The 18,966-nt window shown below is 39.9% G+C and overlaps 2 protein-coding genes and 1 non-coding gene across 6 annotated transcripts; 1 reads left to right on the top strand and 2 right to left on the bottom strand.

Annotated features, from left to right (window-relative positions):
- Positions 1–1,880: 1,880 nt before the first annotated feature.
- Positions 1,881–3,763, bottom strand: LOC146449409 (uncharacterized). Its single transcript, XM_085101870.1, has 3 exons — positions 3,442–3,763; positions 2,071–2,530; positions 1,881–2,008 (listed from the first exon to the last, which is right to left on the bottom strand). Exons 1-2 carry the CDS (start codon positions 3,639–3,641, stop codon positions 2,083–2,085), a joined length of 648 nt encoding a protein of 215 aa, XP_084957996.1. The 5' UTR covers positions 3,642–3,763; the 3' UTR covers positions 1,881–2,008; positions 2,071–2,082.
- Positions 3,764–4,262: 499 nt separating this feature from the next.
- On the bottom strand, positions 4,263–4,336 carry Trnan-guu (transfer RNA asparagine (anticodon GUU)). The gene has a single exon. It is a non-coding gene; the product is annotated as a tRNA-Asn (tRNA).
- Positions 4,337–5,992: 1,656 nt separating this feature from the next.
- Positions 5,993–18,788, top strand: LOC146449407 (transmembrane protease serine 9-like). Of its 4 annotated transcripts, none has more exons than XM_085101534.1 (9): positions 5,993–6,224; positions 6,679–6,711; positions 8,393–8,685; positions 9,347–9,488; positions 10,795–11,586; positions 12,282–13,052; positions 13,817–14,587; positions 15,104–15,874; positions 16,501–18,787. In XM_085101534.1, the coding sequence occupies exons 1-9, from the start codon at positions 6,146–6,148 to the stop codon at positions 17,229–17,231; spliced, it is 4,383 nt and encodes a 1,460-aa protein (XP_084957660.1). In that variant the 5' UTR covers positions 5,993–6,145; the 3' UTR covers positions 17,232–18,787. The 4 variants fall into 4 exon arrangements, with proteins under 4 accessions (XP_084957660.1, XP_084957662.1, XP_084957659.1 ...); XM_085101535.1 differs by lacking the exon at positions 5,993–6,224 and adding an exon at positions 6,331–6,472; XM_085101533.1 differs by lacking the exon at positions 5,993–6,224 and having other exon boundaries at positions 6,327–6,711.
- Positions 18,789–18,966: the final 178 nt, after the last annotated feature.

Here is an 18,966-nt window from a genome sequence, read left to right as displayed (position 1 = left end):
GTGAAAATAATACTGGGTCAGAATCTGCCTTGTATGCAAAAGCTGAGCTGTTGTAGAGCATTTCGCTGATTTCTGACCAAAACATAACGCAATCCTGTTTTGTACCAAGCCCTACAATTTACAAAAATATCGACAAAGCACTACATCATCACCTCTGTCCCTATCATTTCCCTGATCATAACAAAACAAATTAAAAACCTTTTCAGAGATGTTTAAAGCAAAGTTTTTCTTGATGATAAGATAACCACAGAGATGCAGCTTTGCAGCTGTTAATTTAGCTGTGCACAAAAAATGAGAAACAGTGCTTGATGTTCTAAACAGGAGACCTTGGCAAAGGAGAAGGTTTTATACACTGGACACTTGCGCTTTTCTTATAACAAAGATAAATGACTATTTTAATATTAAAAGCAACAATAAGAGTAAACACCTTAATTATTTCTCTCTGATTCTATTCTAAAATGAGTCTGCTTCACTGTAGTAGCAAAAAGCAAGAGTGTGAAAAATTCATGCATAATTTAATACTTAATAATTATTATTTGATAACACCATTTCCCCAACTCGCTGTAGATCCGTTGCATCAGTTAATACCAGCAAAGACCAGTTCAAATTAACTCGAATTTTTTTAAGCGATCAGTTAGCACAAGGTTTGGAATGAAGAAACGTGAGGACCACTGATAAAGTTAAACAATTCTTCAGAGCGTCTAAAATAATTTTAGGTTATATTAATTATAACCTGAGAACGGTAAAACAAGGTTGTGGCCTCGCAAACAGCCATTCTTTAGACTCAGCACATACTCACAGTCAGGAGACATCTATTCCCTGTACATTTATTCATTCATGGGGAGGACTACAGGCAGGAGCCCAGACCATTTGCTTCATAGCTATTGGTTCTAGACCCCCCGACCCCCATTCAAATTTTTCCCATGGTTCCAGTCCTTACTCCAGCCAAATCACAGAAAATTTGGACTTGTAACATACTTGACAATTGTCCATTCCCTATTGGGGAATATTATCAGGCTATACAGAAGGAGGCTAGACTGCTGGCAAAAGACTTGTTTCCAGACTCCCATTCAAATTTTTGCTATGAGTTCCAGACCTCACTCCAGCCTAATCACATAACAGTAGCTATGACATAAAGCAAGTACAGGGACATTAGACCAAAGTTACTGATTTTTAACTCATTCTGAGGACTACTTATGTGTACAGGGAAGAAAGCACCTGTGCCTTTCATACAATATGAGTTCACCTTGAATTGGCTTCCTCTTGTGAGGTCCTGCCTTCACTAACAATCCCAGTCCAAAGTTATTAATAGCAAACTTGTACAAGTTGATTCTGTTCGATTTACTGGTACTGAATTTCAGTCCCCTTTCAGTTACACTGTTAAGCAGGACAGATTCTTCCTGATCCTTCACTCCTCCAATGCAAACTGACCACTCATTTACTGGCACTTGAAGCTGGTAGTTGGTAATAGCAGTACCTACTTGAGTCTTATTCTCGGTAGGATTTGTAGATTTCTTGCAAGATAACAACTGAATACCCTCTCTTGCTTAAGACTAATGAAAACCGAAAGGATCTACTCCCTGGTTATTTAACACTGTCCTTTGCAGTCTGTTTAGCAACATAATTTTTTGACTTGAAACCTTTTTCAGTTCTTCTAGAGACTCTTCCACACCCCATGTGGGTTAGGGGGAGGAGACAGCTGACATTTCAGACTAGCTCTTCCAGTCTTAATTCTAGAACCTGACCTTGAATGTGAGCATCAACGACACTGTCTATTTTCTCTGTTCTTAGAAACACTAGTAATTCACCCATTACTGGGGAATGCCTTTAAGGTGGCCCATTCCTTTTTATTGGCGTGTTTTTAACATTTTTGATGAAGATTTTTGTCAGGAAAGATTCAACTGATTTCTTTGAGTTTTGGCACCCTTAATTAAAAATATTTGAACTTTAAGAAGATTTTATTTATTTTTTAATGTTATTAAAAGTTCTTGACGAGCCAAAAGAGCATCTGCAAGGGAGGCTACCTTAGAGACAAAACGGAGAACAGATTATTTTGTGGAGAAAAGGCACTGTCTTGTGAAATCACTCTTGCCAGCACTGAATGTGTTGATGCAAATCAAACACATGAGATGTTGAAGCTGGAGTTGGTTTAGGCAATGGGTCCTCCTTGTATAACTCTTCATAGTCAAAATGAGCTGTCTGCGTCTCAAAATCTTTAGAGAAGAAAGCCATAATGTCTGGCTCATGTGATTGAGACTTAGCTGTTTTGAAGGTACCCCGAGCTTTAGGATATGCACACTCTGTGAGCACATCTTCATCATTAACATCAAGAGGAACCAAATCGGAGAAAATGTGACTACCCTTCTTTACATTGACAGCTTGAGCAACTTTCTCACCAAGGTTTGTTCTGGCAGTCTCAGATTGTTCAAGTTCTTCAGCAATTGCTTTAGCTGTGACAAATTGTTCCTTCTGAAGAGCTGCAAGCTTTCTGCTTACTCGGTTTGTAGAGTTCATAGATGGCTGAACCAGGCTATGAAATCAAAAGACACTAGGCTTTATTCTCTCAGAAGTCTTAGTTCACTCAGCTTGTGAGGTTCCTCTACTTAGCCCCACCCCACACACCCACTCACCAAATTACCTATGTATTTATTATAAATTGCTCAGTGAATACGGTCACCTCTCCCCAAGCGACAAGAGGCAGCTGTAGCTGCAGGCTTCAAGATTATGTCAGTCATCTAGCAGTTTAGATAGAAGAAAGATCGTCGCAGTTAGTACGCAACTTAAGCAGTTGCGAAAAGTAAGCCTGAACAAAATTAAGGCTTGAAGTGGATTCAAACCCATGACCTCTGCGATGCTGTTGCAGTGCTCTACCAACTGAGCTATCAAACCAACTGGGAGCTGGTCATATTGTGATTAAGTTGCGTACTAACTGCGAGGATCTTTCTCCTATTTGATCTTTCATCCGCAGTTCAAAATATATGTTTCATATATTTCTATTCATCTAGCAGTTTGTTGAAACAGTATCTGTAAGTTGTATTAACCACAAATTTTAATAATAATAATAATAATAATAATAATAATAATAATAGCAGTATCCTTCATTACAACATAACAGAACTTCAACTTAGGGAAGAGTAATAAGTGAGCCCCCTCTGTGGCTTTGTAGCAAGCACCCACTTTTCCTAAATCATATCACCCCCCCCCCCCCCCCCTCTCAGAAGAAGAGAATCAAAAGAGAGAACACTATAACTAGGGTCTATGTTTCGCTAAGTGCCAGCTTTAAAGCAGCTAAGGTCAAAACATAGACAAAAAGCAATTGAACTCATGCATAATTATTTAACTTATAGTTATACTCTAACTTACGTGTATTTAACAAAAACTATACAAAGCCGCAGTTTAAAACCAGTATTTATCATTAATGAGTTCATCTAGTTGACTTACCATGCATAGATCTCCTTGCTTTCTTCTGACTTATCTTCAGTTGGAACCGTTGAACTCTTGTGGCCGTTTAGTTTGAGTCTGTTTGGTATTGACTTCGTTGATTTCTTCTCGGGAGTGAGGTCCAGTTGGGTACTTTTGAACAAAGTGGTTGGGTGCTGGTACATGGGTTTGGGAGGCAATCGTACACCTTCAGAATCCATGAGAAGATTTTCCTAATGTTTGCTTCAAAAAGGCAAATTCATCGATTGAAAACTCTCACGAGAAAATCGCCATTTTGAATTTGCCGCAAACTACAAACTTCCTGTAAATTCGTGACAATTACATAGAGAAGAGCGTGCTAAAAGTTATCCGCTGACCAACAAGGCGCTGGGTGGCGTGATTCGAGTATTGTCAACACAGTATTTCCTTTCCGTTTGACAATCAATGTTCTTCGCAAATTCTTCTCCTACTAAGGTTAATGCTTAAATTTCTCCATATTTCTGTAATAACTTATTTATTTGTATACATTTTTGTAGTTGTTCTTGTCAGGTAAAATCTACAGGACCCCACTAGCGTTCATACTAGACTTTAAGTTAACATCTTGTTTAAAAAGGATATGTATGTATTGTGATATGCCCGGGGATATGGTATCACAGATGGAGTCTTTTTTCTTTTCAGTAATTTAATGCAAAATATCTCATCGAAAGACATACACTATACAGTGATATCTAAAGAGGTCATTATATTTAACATTGTACTTTTGTTTTGAATCCAAAGTTCAACATCGTAGGTGAATAATTTAAAACAAAAACAAAAAATACGTGTAAAAAAAGAAAAAGAGACGTCCCCGGGTGGGCTTGAACCACCAACCTTTCGGTTAACAGCCGAACGCGCTAACCGATTGCGCCACGGAGACATTGTCAGTAATTACGCTGATATATGTTAAATATAAAACTTTTACCTACAATGCCTTGCGAGGCAGGCGAGCCTCAGAAATGTTATGCGTACCGTGTGAAGGCCATGCATCGAAAGTTACTTAAAGAAATCAGTCATTTGATTGTATTCGAAGAGATGTACATAAAACCAGACTCACCAACAACGTTTAGAAATCCCCCAAAAAAACATACTCACAAACGGCAGAGCCGAATCGACCGAAAGTCCTTGCATGTTTGATACTAACCGGTTATCCCTTCAAGAGAAAAGTGAAGTAGATAAGAAAAGAAAAATAAGCAAGAGGACAGGGAAATAAGCGATCGGTTAGTCCAGCTTCTGGAGACATTGGTCGCGTTAGAACTCGCGAGAGAACTCGCGCGAAATTAGGCTTCGCGCCATTAACGTGCGTGACTGACGCGAAATGTCATGGATATCGCTCCTGGAAGCGTTGAACATTGAATTTTTTTACAAACATCCTTGTTGGTTAAGGGGAGATAGTTTTAACGCTTAGTACCAAATACTTTGAAAACGTTTTCCATGTTTTCTTCGCCCGACCACCTATGCCATACAATCCCCATGCTTTTGCATTTCATTGTAATATCTAAATCGATATTTCTAAAATTATTTTTCTTTTTAACAATGTTGATCCTACTATTTGCAGACTTACAGCTGCCTATATCCTTTCATGTATGGATTATAGACAGACTTTTATTATTTATTTAGTGAGAGACCCTTTTGTCATTTTAGATTATATTATATTAGACCTATTTTATTATAGGTAAATACCATGTACTGGGTGACATAATATGCGATTAACACAGTCTATATAGTGTAACATTTTAAGCGACTAACTTTCGTCGGTGTTTTAGTATATAGTGAATATACCAACACGAAATTAAGCAAGTAGTTATCGGCTTAAAATGTCACAGTATCAATATACCGACGGAAAATAAGCCAGTGTTTACTGGCCTAAAACTGTGACATTTTAGGCCAGTAACTACTGGCTTATTCTGCGTCGGTAAATTAATATGAACTACATACCGTGACATTTTAGGGCAGTAACTACTGGCTTATTTTGCGTCGGTAAATTAATATTAACTACATACCGTGACATTTTAGGCCAGTAACTACTGGCTTATTTTGTGTCGGTATATAGTGTGACATTTTAGGCCAGTAACTACTGGCTTATTTTGCGTCGGTATATAGTGTGACATTTTAGGCCAGTAACTACTGGCTTATTTTGCATCGGTATATTATATAATATACAGACCAAAGTAAGTCGCCTAAAATGTTACAGTATATATACTGAGATAACAACATATTATGTCGTTGTCTAAACCGCCCCATGTACTCATGTAGGAATACCAAATAAATCGTTGTTGTTGTTGTTGTCTGTGCTATTAAAGAGTTAGTATTATCAGAAAAAAATAAAATAAAAAATATTAAGTATACAACACGATCACCACCATATTAAACAGACATCTAAAACATTGACAATCCTTTCGATCGGAAATTGATGTCGCCCTCACCGGGTCACGGTCTGCAGATCGAGTGAGAGCGTAGATAGTATGACAGATAATCCTTTTTTAATTAAATGTTCAGTTCAGTTTGAATTAATTTTAGGAGCTTCTTCCGCGTCTGTGTGTTCATGCCATTTTAAAGAGCTTTTTTCCCAATTGTCATAGCTGTCAGGCGTATGCAAATATTTCTGTTTACTTCGTGTAAAAGGTTACATGACAAAGGTACACGCAAAGTTCTGATTTGTTGACATTCTGACTAATTGCAAGCTACAATGCGAAGAGGTTCGTTACCAAAAACATTGGTCGCGATGGTGATGTTGGCGACTGTGCTTTTCTCTCTAATCATCCAAGGTAGGAAAAATGATAACCCTTCCTTCTGAAATCGAATCTGATCTGAAGTGTTTTTAGATCTCTGTGACCTCTGTGTTTGGCGTGCTGTGTTTGCAATCCTGTCCACATGGAAACATACACTAAGATGTAGCTAGATTCCTTAACTGCAGTATGCCTATTGTACATGTGAAATACTGGATTACTGCTTCTAATGCCAAAAAGCTAGTCTTTAAAAATCTTCCATGTGAAAACAAATTGCCCTTGACTCAGTGTGTGAATTTTCAACCTTAAGTTAACATGTCATTTAGTTATCTTGTAGTGGTATTTTTATCTTTGCGTGTGTTGAATTATGTATTCAAACTGTGAATTGTAAACTAACCGACTGGAATGAACCAAACTCAGGTATCAGTCTCGGTCTGCATTAGCGTGGATTCATTAGTTAATTGCTTAATCTCTTGTTTGCTTCTTCCTTTAGATGCTGCAGCACAATTTACATCACAGTCTTCAGGTAAGAAGAACCTACTTATGTGACCGTGGCATGAAAGGAAATTGAAAAGATACCTGTTCGGTATTATTGCAATGCCATTCACTCCGGCCAATGTTCAAAAACTAACGCAATGCTATGCCGGCGCAGCTGGGTCGTAAAACAGTTTTATTATTATTCGGTTGACAAAAAGAAACTTAATTCTTCTACTCGGCTTTAAACGTGTTGACTCATTTTATTTAACTACTTTGATAACGCGTTGTTGTTAATTAGATGTGGTCTGGTAGATGGACAAAATGTCATTTATGAACTGTCAATTTTCCTTTTCCTGTCTGTCGTCTCCTGTCCTCCGGTTGTCATAAGCTTTCCATATCCAATCTAGCAAGCATGCTGTCTTTTTTTTTTTTTTTTTTTTTTCTTTTCTTTTCAAACAAAACAAACCTCACCGGTTGCGTTTTCAAGTGTGATTGACTTGCCAGATGCTTTTATTTCAATCAAATTATCTTGTGATGACCGCGAGCCGAGCCCCACTTGGGGGCCCGTTTACGTGCTACAATCAATTAGGAATAGACAAAATGATACCTAACAGCTGTGCGCTTTTAAAAACTATTTGTACTGTCGCGGAATCTTTCATGGACTCCGCACTTGCCGGTTCACAAACTGAAGAGGACTGTATCTTTCCTTTTCTGAAGATTTATTTTAACATTCCAACAATCTGACAATCACCGATCCAATCTACAATTCACTATCTTCTATTCGCGGTTCACAGTTACCGTTCACAATCCGTTCTTACTCGATCTGACCTTACATTACAATCAGTGTACTAAGATTTACAAGCGTTTCTCTTCCTTATTTAGCTTAATAGATGGGTCATTCGTCATTGTCATGCAGTTCATTAACTTCGGACTTGTGACATTATTCATTTAATTAATTTCCTAGTTTTAATTTTCTATTTATGCAATATTTTAAGTCACGCACATCAGTGCTTCTTTTCCGACATTCACTTTGAATATGTTCTTTTTGTCCTAAAAGTAGACGGGGGAATAAGTATTAAAAGTCTTAGTCTTATTGTATAATAATCATGATCCAGCCACAAAATCGTTCCTTAATCAACACTGCTGTAGCATTTTAACTTCTAAACTGGCCAAGCCCACAAATGGAAATTTGTAAACTGATTCTGAAAGTCGCAAAAACAAACACCGCCACAGGAAAACACTGCCCAGCAGCTTTCCTCTGAATGGTCACGCTTGAAATTTTATCCATCAGCAGTTGGAACAACTTTGCACGCCGTGCTAAACGATTCCACAGAATCGGTACTGCTTAGTATCTCTATTTTCACAGTCACTCTTTAGGCATGTTTAGGATTTTTGGATGTTAACAGTGATCAGCATCAAATTTCTCCTTGCAATATAAATGCTTATTCAACCCCTGACATCCTACCTCATCCTAAGTATTAGGATATGATCACCCAAAGTGATTTTCTTGATGTTTCAATAACGTATCCCCAGTACTTTTATAAGAAAAGTATGGGGACAAGGTAGGAAAATTTGTGCTTTGAAATTAGGGGTTAAAGGGTTAATTTGAATCAGGGTTACTTGAATGTTCATAGAATTTTCCTCAAAGGTTCAAAGGGTAGAACAAAATTGCTTGCGATCGCCCTTATCAGCTTCAACCGACTTACTGATCCCTTTGTCTGGGCTATCAGGGTCACAATGTAACAAGACATTGGGTATGCAAAGCTTTTGGATCCAGAATGCTGACATCACCGCTTCGTCCATTCGTGACGTTTTGCACGACCCTGGGGAAGCACGTCTCCATGGCAACGGAGCTTGGATGCCGCTTAATCAAGATGTAGGCCAATTTTTGCAGATTGATTTTAAAGACGAGACTAATGTGTCAGCGGTCGCCGTTCAGGGTCATCCTAACTACGAGTACTGGGTCACAAAGTATTCGTTGTCATTTAGCTTGGATGGCAAGACCTGGGACGAGTTATCTGAGGTAAATGGTGGCGCATACCCTCAGCTTTTAGCAAGAATAAGCTAACCCTCCCCTCCCACCAAAATTGAACCAATTCTATTTGATTGACTCTATTCCGGCAAATAAGAACAAACCAAAAATTTTCAGAGCCTGGTTGTCAGGAAGTTAACCCCGAATCCCTGGTGAAAAATCAGCCAAGGTTTTAACCTTGCTCGTCAAGAATGTTTATAAAGCTAATTTGAAGCCAATGGTAGAAATAACTTTAAGATAAAACTGAGGGACAAAATCTTTTTGGAGAATCTTTTTTGATTAGTAATTCAACTTGAATCAAAGTTCACGTTAATCCAGGATTAGCCAGTTCTCTAGCCACATGTAGCTACGCTGTTTGGTAGCGTGGTTTGTTCACGTTTGATGTATTTGATATTTAAGGCAGTCAGATTATCTCATATCGTAAGACTTTTTATTGATTCTGTGTTTTTAAAGTATCGTTTTAGTTTTCTGTTAACACATTTGAGAAGCCGGTTTACTTTTTCCCTTTACCTCGGATCAGCTTAACCTTCCCTGCCGAGGTCCGAGCTCTGCGCTGCGTCAAAAGCATCAACATACATATGGCTATACAAATGAACCGCAAAGCTCTTACTGTTGCCAAAGGACGTTTACTAATGGACCTTTTCCTATTTAGGTTTTTGTTGGCAGCAATAACAAACACGACGCCATAAGTTCTCAACTACCGGAGCCAAAAGAGTCGAGGTTTTTACGCTTCAAGCCAAAGGAGTGGCATGGTGCTATTGCTATTAGATTGGAGATTTATGGGTGTGTGCGAGGTAGGCTTTTTAAGGCGATCAGTTAGGGGATTTATAGACTGCATAACATGCGTTTATTTAGAGCGTTTTATGTCTCGCGCTTCGTGTTTGGCTAAATAAACGCTTATTATAATAGAGTGATTAAGCACCACGTTTACGGAAAACGGCAAACGTGAGATTCGTGTTCATGTTTTCTTGAAAAAAAAAAAGAGTACATAGACGGAAAAAGTACAAGATAATTGTGGGCTTTGATGCTAACGCAAAGCTACTCAATTTTCTGAGAAACTGAAAACAGCGAGCGGTAAATGCTGTGTAAATATGGTCATGTGGTCATTTCTGCCTTTTACCGTTTGCCGCAAACGTGGTGCTTAATCTCTCTAATAACAGGCGCCGAATAGGTTTAATGAGCAAAAAAAAAATCGCTCTGCACCTGCGTTATACAGTATGATGCATTACTTTGCCATAGTATGTTCAACAACGTTTATCACCAAATACAAGGTTTTGTGCAACATCCTTCCAACATCCTTCCCAGAGTCCTCTCTCTTCCTCCCTCGAGAATGGAAGACAGCTGAATGACTGAATGATAGATATGGTTATTGCCTCCTATTAATGACATTTTGACCTTGCAAGTTGTTAGACTGTTCATTTTATTGTTGTCGTTTTGGTAGATAATACATAGCAGGTAGTAGTCAAATGAATGAAACAGGCATGGTATAGACTCAACTGAGTTAGTCATAAAATTTCTAATAGACCCTTCTCCAAAATGGTGGCAACAGATTAAGTGAGTTGAAATTGAACTGAATGAAAAACTGATACCAGCACTGGAAAGAGGACCTTTACTTTAGTAACCTTACAAAGTTTCAGCATATTGGGTGTTATATCAGCTTAGGAATTGTAAGATGAAATTTGACAAATTTACAGACGTTTGTATGACTGGGGGTATACGTCATACCCCCAGTCATACAAACGTCTGTAAATTTTTCATTTTTCAACTTACATTTTCTCAGCTGATATTACACCTGATATGCTGAACTTTGCAGGGTTACTAAAGTAAAAGTGCTCTTTCTAGTGCTGGTATACGTTTTTAATTTTAACTCATCTGAATTTTCGGCCGCCATTTTGGAGAAGGGTCTATTTGTCTTGCAGTAATACTGAACAGATTTTATAATGGAATCTCACTGATCGACTACTCTGGATAGCAAATATCTCCTATACTAACAAGCAATGATTAAATTGTTGAAATGACAAACTGCAAATATGTTCTCAGTCCTATGCATTAACTTATCTTTAGCGACCGAGTCTGAAAAAAGTATTTATTTTACCCCAGGTTCTCCAAAGTGCGGAAACCGCCAAACAACGCACCATCATTCCCGCCAAAAGCGTATTGTTGGCGGGAAAACCGCGCAGCCAAACTCGTGGCCTTGGCAGGTGGAATTTGTGGAGGAAGGGATCAACCATTGGTGCGGCGGCTCAATAATCCACCCTCAATGGATTCTAACTGCTGCGCACTGCGCAGATCCATTTTATTCTACAACTCATAAAGAAATACGCCTTGGAGAACACAACAATATGAAGCTCGAGGGGTACGAAGAGATCATGGAGAGCGACAGGGTTTATATACATCCAGGGTTTAAACACGATCGGCCGACAGCAATTAACCCTGGAGATTACGACGTGGCACTCTACCATCTAAAACGACCGGCGACTTTTTACAGTCGTATCAGCCCGATTTGTTTGCCCGACGAGGACTCGACGTTCCCCGAAGATGTTGGTCGGGAATGCGTCGTTACCGGCTGGGGTTATACTATGGAAGGTGAGTCCCCCGCTGAAGTTTTACAAGAGAACCAAGTACCGATAGTTTCACGAGCGGAGTGCAATAAAAAAGATTCGTACAACGGATACGTCAATGAACATTTCATGTGCGCAGGATTTGAGGAAGGAGGAAAGGATGCTTGTCAGGGCGACAGCGGAGGGCCCTTGATGTGCCAAGCCGATGGTACTGGAAAATGGGTGCTCGCTGGTGTTGTGACTTGGGGCATTGGATGTGCAAGGCCCCACAAATATGGAGTCTATGCTGACGTACGAAGAATTCTCCCGTTTATCGAAAGCACCTTATATGGTATGGAAAACGTTCTGTGTTTCGTTGTGATTTCCCAAGACTGGGATTACTTAATTGCTGTTTACCTTAACAAGCCTTATAAAAAATTCTGTGTCTGTAATACCCCCATCAGTCCTTGCCTCCTATCAGTGTATCTAGTCGCGGGTTCAATAAGCAGAAACAAAGGCTTCTCGTAGCCCAGAGTATTTGAAATTGGTTAAATGTATAAGTGGTATTCACGCAGTGCGAAAATGGAAACTAGTTCTCACCTGTTTTTCTTTGGTAAATCACATGAAAACAAATGAAGTCAAGCATTTAAAAACATCAAAGAATTCGATCAAAGCACCGAACGAAGATTGAAAATACGGGAGATCGTTAACATTTATTGTACAATGTAACTGGTACAAAAGTCAAAGTCAAATAACTTTATTTATCCTAGGTATTCTCATCACTTACACTAGGCACTACTTATAAAAATACTCGTTACAAAATTCGTTATATAAGCTATCTAAACCTACAATAAATTAAGTAAACTGCTTTACATGAGAGCCGTGTACAAAATTGCCTGTACAAAACCATTTAAACGTATTTAGCTTACGTTTTAAAGTGTCTATGTTTCCTGATCGAGAGTTGAACTGTTGCTTCTAAAAGCTTTCAGATTTTATTTAAGATAATAACAAAAGAACACAACTGATTCCAGGTATTTCTTCTAACAGGTTACCCAGAATGCGGTGTTCGCCCAGTCTCGTCCCAGATCACACGCATCATTGGTGGTCGCGAGGCTCGCCCCAACTCCTGGCCGTGGCAAGTCGATCTTCTGGTCAACGGCACCAATCACATGTGTGGAGGCTCTCTGATTGGCCCTTCATGGATTGTGACATCAGGGCATTGTTTCTATATGTATGACAAGCCAAGCCAGTGGCAAGTCAGAGTTGGCGAACACAATGAATCAAAGTACGAGGGCTTTGAAGAAATGATTGACATTGAGAACATAACGATTCATCCGGGATTTATACTCGGTAGCGCAGATTACACGGGCGATTACGACATTGCGATCATCAAACTCAAGAGACCAGCGGTGTTCCACAAACGAGTGCACTCCATTTGTCTTCCGACTATAGAAACCAATTTTCCAGCCGGTAAAACCTGTTTTACTACAGGATGGGGAAGACAACAAGAGGACGCTGCCGTGTACTCTGAGGTTCTTCGCGAAGTTGCGGTGGATCTGGTGTCAAAAGACGTTTGTAACAGTAATGTTTCATACAATGGCTCGATAAATGAGCGATATTTGTGCGCCGGTTTTCAAGCTGGCGGTAAAGACTCATGCTCTGGTGACAGTGGAGGACCTCTGGCCTGTCAGAAGGAGGATGGTAGTTTTGTATTGACAGGCGTGGTCAGCTGGGGTGAAGGGTGCGCTCGTGCTAACAAATATGGAGTGTATTTAGATGTGAGGTACATGCTGCCCTTCATTGAGAACACTATCTATGGTAAGTCACTCGCTGGTGAGGCATGTCTTTAGGTCGCTGGACATTGCTTCCTTTTTTGAAATCCCATTTACATGCGAACTGCTATATTTTAAATTAATCCAGATTTAATTGAAATGTTTCCTAGTTATAATCTTGAAACTGATTGAGGATTTGAGGTATGCAATTGGATAGAACATTTGACCAAAATCAAGGCTCTTTCTTAAATAGATGCGATCTGTGTTTATCTAATTAAGAAGACATAACAGCTTGAAGCAAGATTGATCATTTGTAGGTTGATGACTCAGACGTCTTCTATAAAGTGTTTATCAGAAGCCAAACAACTTGCAGTATGCTTATAGAAAGATAAAAGTAACGCATACACGTCACATGTCTTTAGCCTCTAAATTAATTTTAGATGGATTGGATATTGCTTTATAAACAATAAACTCACTTCAAAAAGGTCTTAAAAATAAGATGAAACACTGAATGAGACATCACACAAATCATTGGGTCAGTTATTAAAAGACAGTTTAGACGGTGTTTAACAAAACCACGTTTTAAGTCATTTTCAATTTTGCCACCAATCATATCTAAACATTGTCTGCTGCTCAAGGTAACAAAAAGGCTTGCATCTCAGACTAGAAAACTATTAGCTACTTAAAATAAACCACTTATAAACATATTTGGAGGCCCACGGTTTGTCTTAAAACGCGGCCTAAGTAAGACTCTCTTAAAATAACTGGCCCATTGTGTTTTAAACTCAATATATCTTTTGTCCATATAAGGTCATCCTTCTTGTGGAATGCGCCCAGTCCCACCTCCGTCCTCCCGTATCGTTGGTGGAAACGAGGCTCGCCCCAACTCCTGGCCGTGGCAAGTCGATCTTCTGGTCAACGGCACCAATCACATGTGTGGAGGCTCTCTGATTGGCCCTTCATGGATTGTGACATCAGGGCATTGTTTCTATATGTATGACAAGCCAAGCCAGTGGCAAGTCAGAGTTGGCGAACACAATGAATCAAAGTACGAGGGCTTTGAAGAAATGATTGACATTGAGAACATAACGATTCATCCGGGATTTATACTCGGTAGCGCAGATTACACGGGCGATTACGACATTGCGATCATCAAACTCAAGAGACCGGCGGTGTTTCACAAACGAGTGCACTCCATTTGTCTCCCGACTATAGAAACAAGTCTTCCAGCCGGTAAAACCTGTTTTACCACAGGATGGGGAAAACAACAAGAGAACGCTACCGTGTACTCTGAGATTCTTCGCGAAGTTGCGGTGGATCTGGTGTCAAAAGAAGTCTGTAACAGTAATATTTCATACGGTGGCTCGATAAATGAGCGATATCTGTGCGCTGGTTTTCAAGCTGGCGGTAAAGACGCATGCTATGGTGACAGTGGAGGACCTCTGGCCTGTCAGGAGGAGGATGGTAGTTTTGTATTGACGGGTGTGGTTAGCTGGGGTGAAGGGTGCGCTCGTGCTAACAAATATGGAGTGTATTTAGATGTGAGGTACATGCTGCCCTTCATTGAGAACACTCTCTATGGTAAGTCACTCGCTAGTAAGGTATGTCTTTAGGTCGCTGGACAGTGCTTTCCTCTTTTAAAACCATTTACTAGACTATTGATATATTCGAGTTAATCCGCATTTAATTGAAATGTTTTCCAGTTAAAATCTTATTGGGGTATATAATTGGATAGAAGGTCTGACTAAAATCTATGTCCGTTGTTGAAACAGATGCATGCCATCTGTATTTATCTAATTACGGACATAACACCTTGAAGCAAGAATACGATCTGTTGTTGCTTGGTGACTCAGAATTCGAAGTCGTCCATATAATGTTTATCAGAAGCCAAACAACTTGCAGTATACTTATAGAAAGATCGAAATAACGCGTACACGTCATATGCCTTTAGCGTCTAAATTAATTTTAGATGGATTGATATTCCTTAATAAACACGAAACGTACTTCAGAAAGGTCGTAAAAACAAGATATAACACTGAATAAGACATCACGCTAAACACTGTGATTTAAACTCAATATATCTTTTGTCCATATAAGGTCATCCTTCTTGTGGAATGCGCCCAGTCCCACCTTCGTCCTCCCGTATCATTGGTGGAAATGAGGCTCGCCCCAACTCCTGGCCGTGGCAAGTCGATCTTCTAGTCAACGGCACCAATCACATGTGTGGAGGCTCTCTGATTGACCCTTCATGGATTGTGACATCAGGGCATTGTTTCTATATGTATGACAAGCCAAGCCAGTGGCAAGTCAGAGTTGGCGAACACAATGAATCAAAGTACGAGGGCTTTGAAGAAATGATTGACATTGAGAACATAACGATTCATCCGGGATTTATACTCGGTAGCGCAGATTACACGGGCGATTACGACATTGCGATCATCAAACTCAAGAGACCAGCGGTGTTCCACAAACGAGTGCACTCCATTTGTCTTCCGACTATAGAAACCAGTTTTCAAGCCGGTAAAACCTGTTTTACTACAGGATGGGGAAAACAACAAGAGAACGCTGTCGTGTACTCTGAGATTCTTCGCGAAGTTGCGGTGGATCTGGTGTCAAAAGAAGTCTGTAACAGTAATATTTCATACAATGGCTCGATAAATGAGCGATATCTGTGCGCCGGTTTTCAAGCTGGCGGTAAAGATGCATGCTATGGTGACAGTGGAGGACCTCTGGCCTGTCAGAAGGAGGATGGTAGTTTTGTATTGACGGGCGTGGTTAGCTGGGGTGAAGGGTGCGCTCGTGCTAACAAATATGGAGTGTATTTAGATGTGAGGTACATGCTGCCCTTCATTGAGAATACTCTATATGGTAAGCTCTATGTAACGTAGGAGACTAATGTAAACACACAGACCAAGTGCTTCATCAGGCCGTTGGTACTTTATGTATGTTCAGTTTTTATTGCTACTTTCCTGTATAGTATTTTCCATGACAAGTTGAACTTTATATTCCTTTAGATTTTGTTGACAGTTTGCTGGCAAACATTTGCACAGCTAAGCAAAAAGATGCACAGTTTGGGTAAATTGTCTTGCATGTCGAAGGGCATCACACTTTCCACCAACAGTGCTCATGTCTAGCACACTTAAAAACCAATCTTAACTGGCCAATACGTCTTTGACACCAAAGGTCTAATTGACGAAATGAACTGAACAAATTCAGAACACAAAGCGAATACATCACCCGTGGGAAAACGAGTTTCTGATTGATTGATTGATTGATTGATTGATTGATTGAATGATAAAGCAACAAAATTGGCGGGGGGGTTGGGTAATGCTTGTTGCATCCTTCTTTTGAAAATTTATTACTACACGTCCGATATAAACTAGCCAAAAAAAGGTGGGGCCTAAGGTTCGCCTACAAAACGTCAAATGCATCTTTTGAGTTTAGAACGTCCTAAAAATGGCCTTTTATTTTCCTAATTGGTTATTATCACTCAGGTTATCCAAAATGTGGAACTCGATACCTATCCGCGCCCAGCTCTCCGATGGTCAACGGAAGTGAGGCTCGTCCCAACTCCTGGCCGTGGCAAGCTGAATTGCTATTCCAAAACACGCATGCCTGCAGTGGTGCCCTGATCGACCACGACTGGGTAATAACGTCTGCTTCTTGTGTGAACGCCAGTGCAAAACCTGAAGACTGGGCAGTCCGACTTGGTGAACATAACAGGACAGTGCTGCAAGGGTACGAAGAGACTGTTAAGATTAAAGAAATTGTTGTTAGCCCCAAACGTCATATTGCACTGTTGAAGATGGAGCGAATCGCCGTACTTCACCAACGTGTTACTGCTGTATGTCTGCCGGATGAAGATAAAGAATTTCCTGTTGGATCGTCGTGTTATGTGACCGGTTGGAAATCTAACGAGAATCAAGGAAATGTCTCTGATGTGTTACTTGAGGCTCAAGTCGAAATAGCTTCCCTAGAACTTTGTAACACATCATACAGCGGTGTGATAAGCAAGTATGAACGCTGCGCTAGCACCCCACGAGGCGCAGATAATGTCTGTACAGTTGATAGTGGTGCACCGCTGGTTTGTCCAGGAAGCGATGGAGGGTTTTTTCTAGGAGGAGTAGCGTCTTACGGAGACTGGTGCTCTAATCCGGGAAAATATGGCGTGTTTATCGATGTTAAATCGATGCTTTCCTTTATTAATAATACCATTACGGGGTAAAGGGATGCAATCAGCATTTAGGTATAAAGTGAAGAAACTCGAAGTAAACTAATTCTAGCTTGTAAGCATCTAAGGTGTGCTTATCCAGCGCACCTTTTAGCTTGCTAAAGTGATTATTTAGTTAGTAGGTGACTTATCTTACTTGTCTTACACAAATAGCTATCTGTCTCACAAAACTAGACGCAACAATATTCCGTAAGTGCTACATCATTAAGCCCGAGCAGACGTTGTGCACAACACTGTCAAACGTTCTGTATCTTAAGTGCATTGTACATCCACCCCTTTTTTTGTAAACGTTCTACATCTACATCTACATCTATTAAGTTGATAAAATCTTGTAAGATATCACATAATTGAAGGGGCCTTACTACGAAAGGTATTGGTCTCATCTTGTGAATCTGAGTTTAAACGAGACCGAAAGTTGTCGAGCTCCGCAGAGAGTGTTATCTTCCACCGTTAGTACGTTTTACAGACAACCCCCATTACTTCTATCCGACTCTCGCGCACTCTCGAAAAGTATTTTTTATAGAGTTCACAGTCAATGGGAGTTCAAACTATTGTTCTCACTTTTCGCCAACTACTCGATGCGCTCTCTTTAAGGAGTTTTCGAGTTATCACCACACTCTTGTGGACTTTTCGTTGTCGTTTAATTCTGACTTCACAGCGAAATACAAGGAGTTCACGCTGCAAGCGCGCCATTATAAAGGCATCCAGCCTCCTCTCCCACGCGTGGGAGCTGCTTTAAAGGGTTTATTGCAGTTTTATACGCAGTCGACGAAAGTGTTTTTCAAACTAAATGTGTGTCCTTGTGGGTGTTTTTAACTAGTATTCAATCTAGACGAAGCAAAGTTTCCCCTTGTCTCTTTAACCCTTTAAAACAGTGATTAGCACCAAATTTGTCCTTGTAATATCAGTGCTTACTCATCCCCTTAGGTCATGAGAATTAGGGATTTGATCACCCAAGGTGAATTTCTTGGTATTTCAATAACGTCTCCCCAGTAATTTTATAAGAAAAGTATGGAGACAGGATAGGAGAATTTGTTCTTTGATATAGGAATACACGGAAAAGACGGTGCACCATGATCTTTTGGGACTCCATTCTGGTTTTGAAATTCGGGGGTAGAATGGACGGAGTACAGTTTATCCGGAGTAAAAAGAAATGCGTTCTCTATTAGAAGATTTTTGAGGTTAATGAAAATGAGCGAAATTGCGTTCTTTTAGGAGCTGATAGTCTGTATTTTTTAATCCTGAATCGTGACCAGAATAGTCAGAATTCTCCCGAAAGAATGCGCCCTTAATTAGGTAGGACAGAAAACTTACCACCTTCCGAAACTAAAATCAAAGCCTCGAACATATATACACATTGAATGTAAATCCCTTTAAGGCAAAAATGAACCAGGAAATGAACATATAATCTCTGCGCGTTTATTACTAACGCAAGACTTTTTGACAAAGAACTGTTAAGCTACAAAAAGGGTCACGCCTCTCTTAAGCTTAAGCTATTAAACAATGAAAAATATCATGTACTTTAAAAAAGACCTTTACATGCTACATCATGCAGTAAATCCATTCCCCCCCCCCCTCCCCCGGGGGAGTGATTTTATATTAGTACAGGCATAGTACAGGCATGACTGATTGCCTACAAGTACTTCGCGAAACAAGGCATATCTTACCACTCAGTAAAAATGTCTAAAGTTATATCCTTGAGGCAAGACTCAACTAAAACACAAATAAG

The sequence above is a fragment of the Pavona decussata genome, unplaced genomic scaffold, assembly GCF_977016875.1.
Source record: "Pavona decussata unplaced genomic scaffold, jaPavDecu1.1 SCAFFOLD_602, whole genome shotgun sequence".
In the NCBI taxonomy this organism is placed as follows: Eukaryota; Metazoa; Cnidaria; class Anthozoa; order Scleractinia; family Agariciidae; genus Pavona; species Pavona decussata.
The sequence above is the reverse complement of the archived record's forward strand: the minus strand, read 5'-3'. Positions and strand labels throughout refer to the sequence as shown.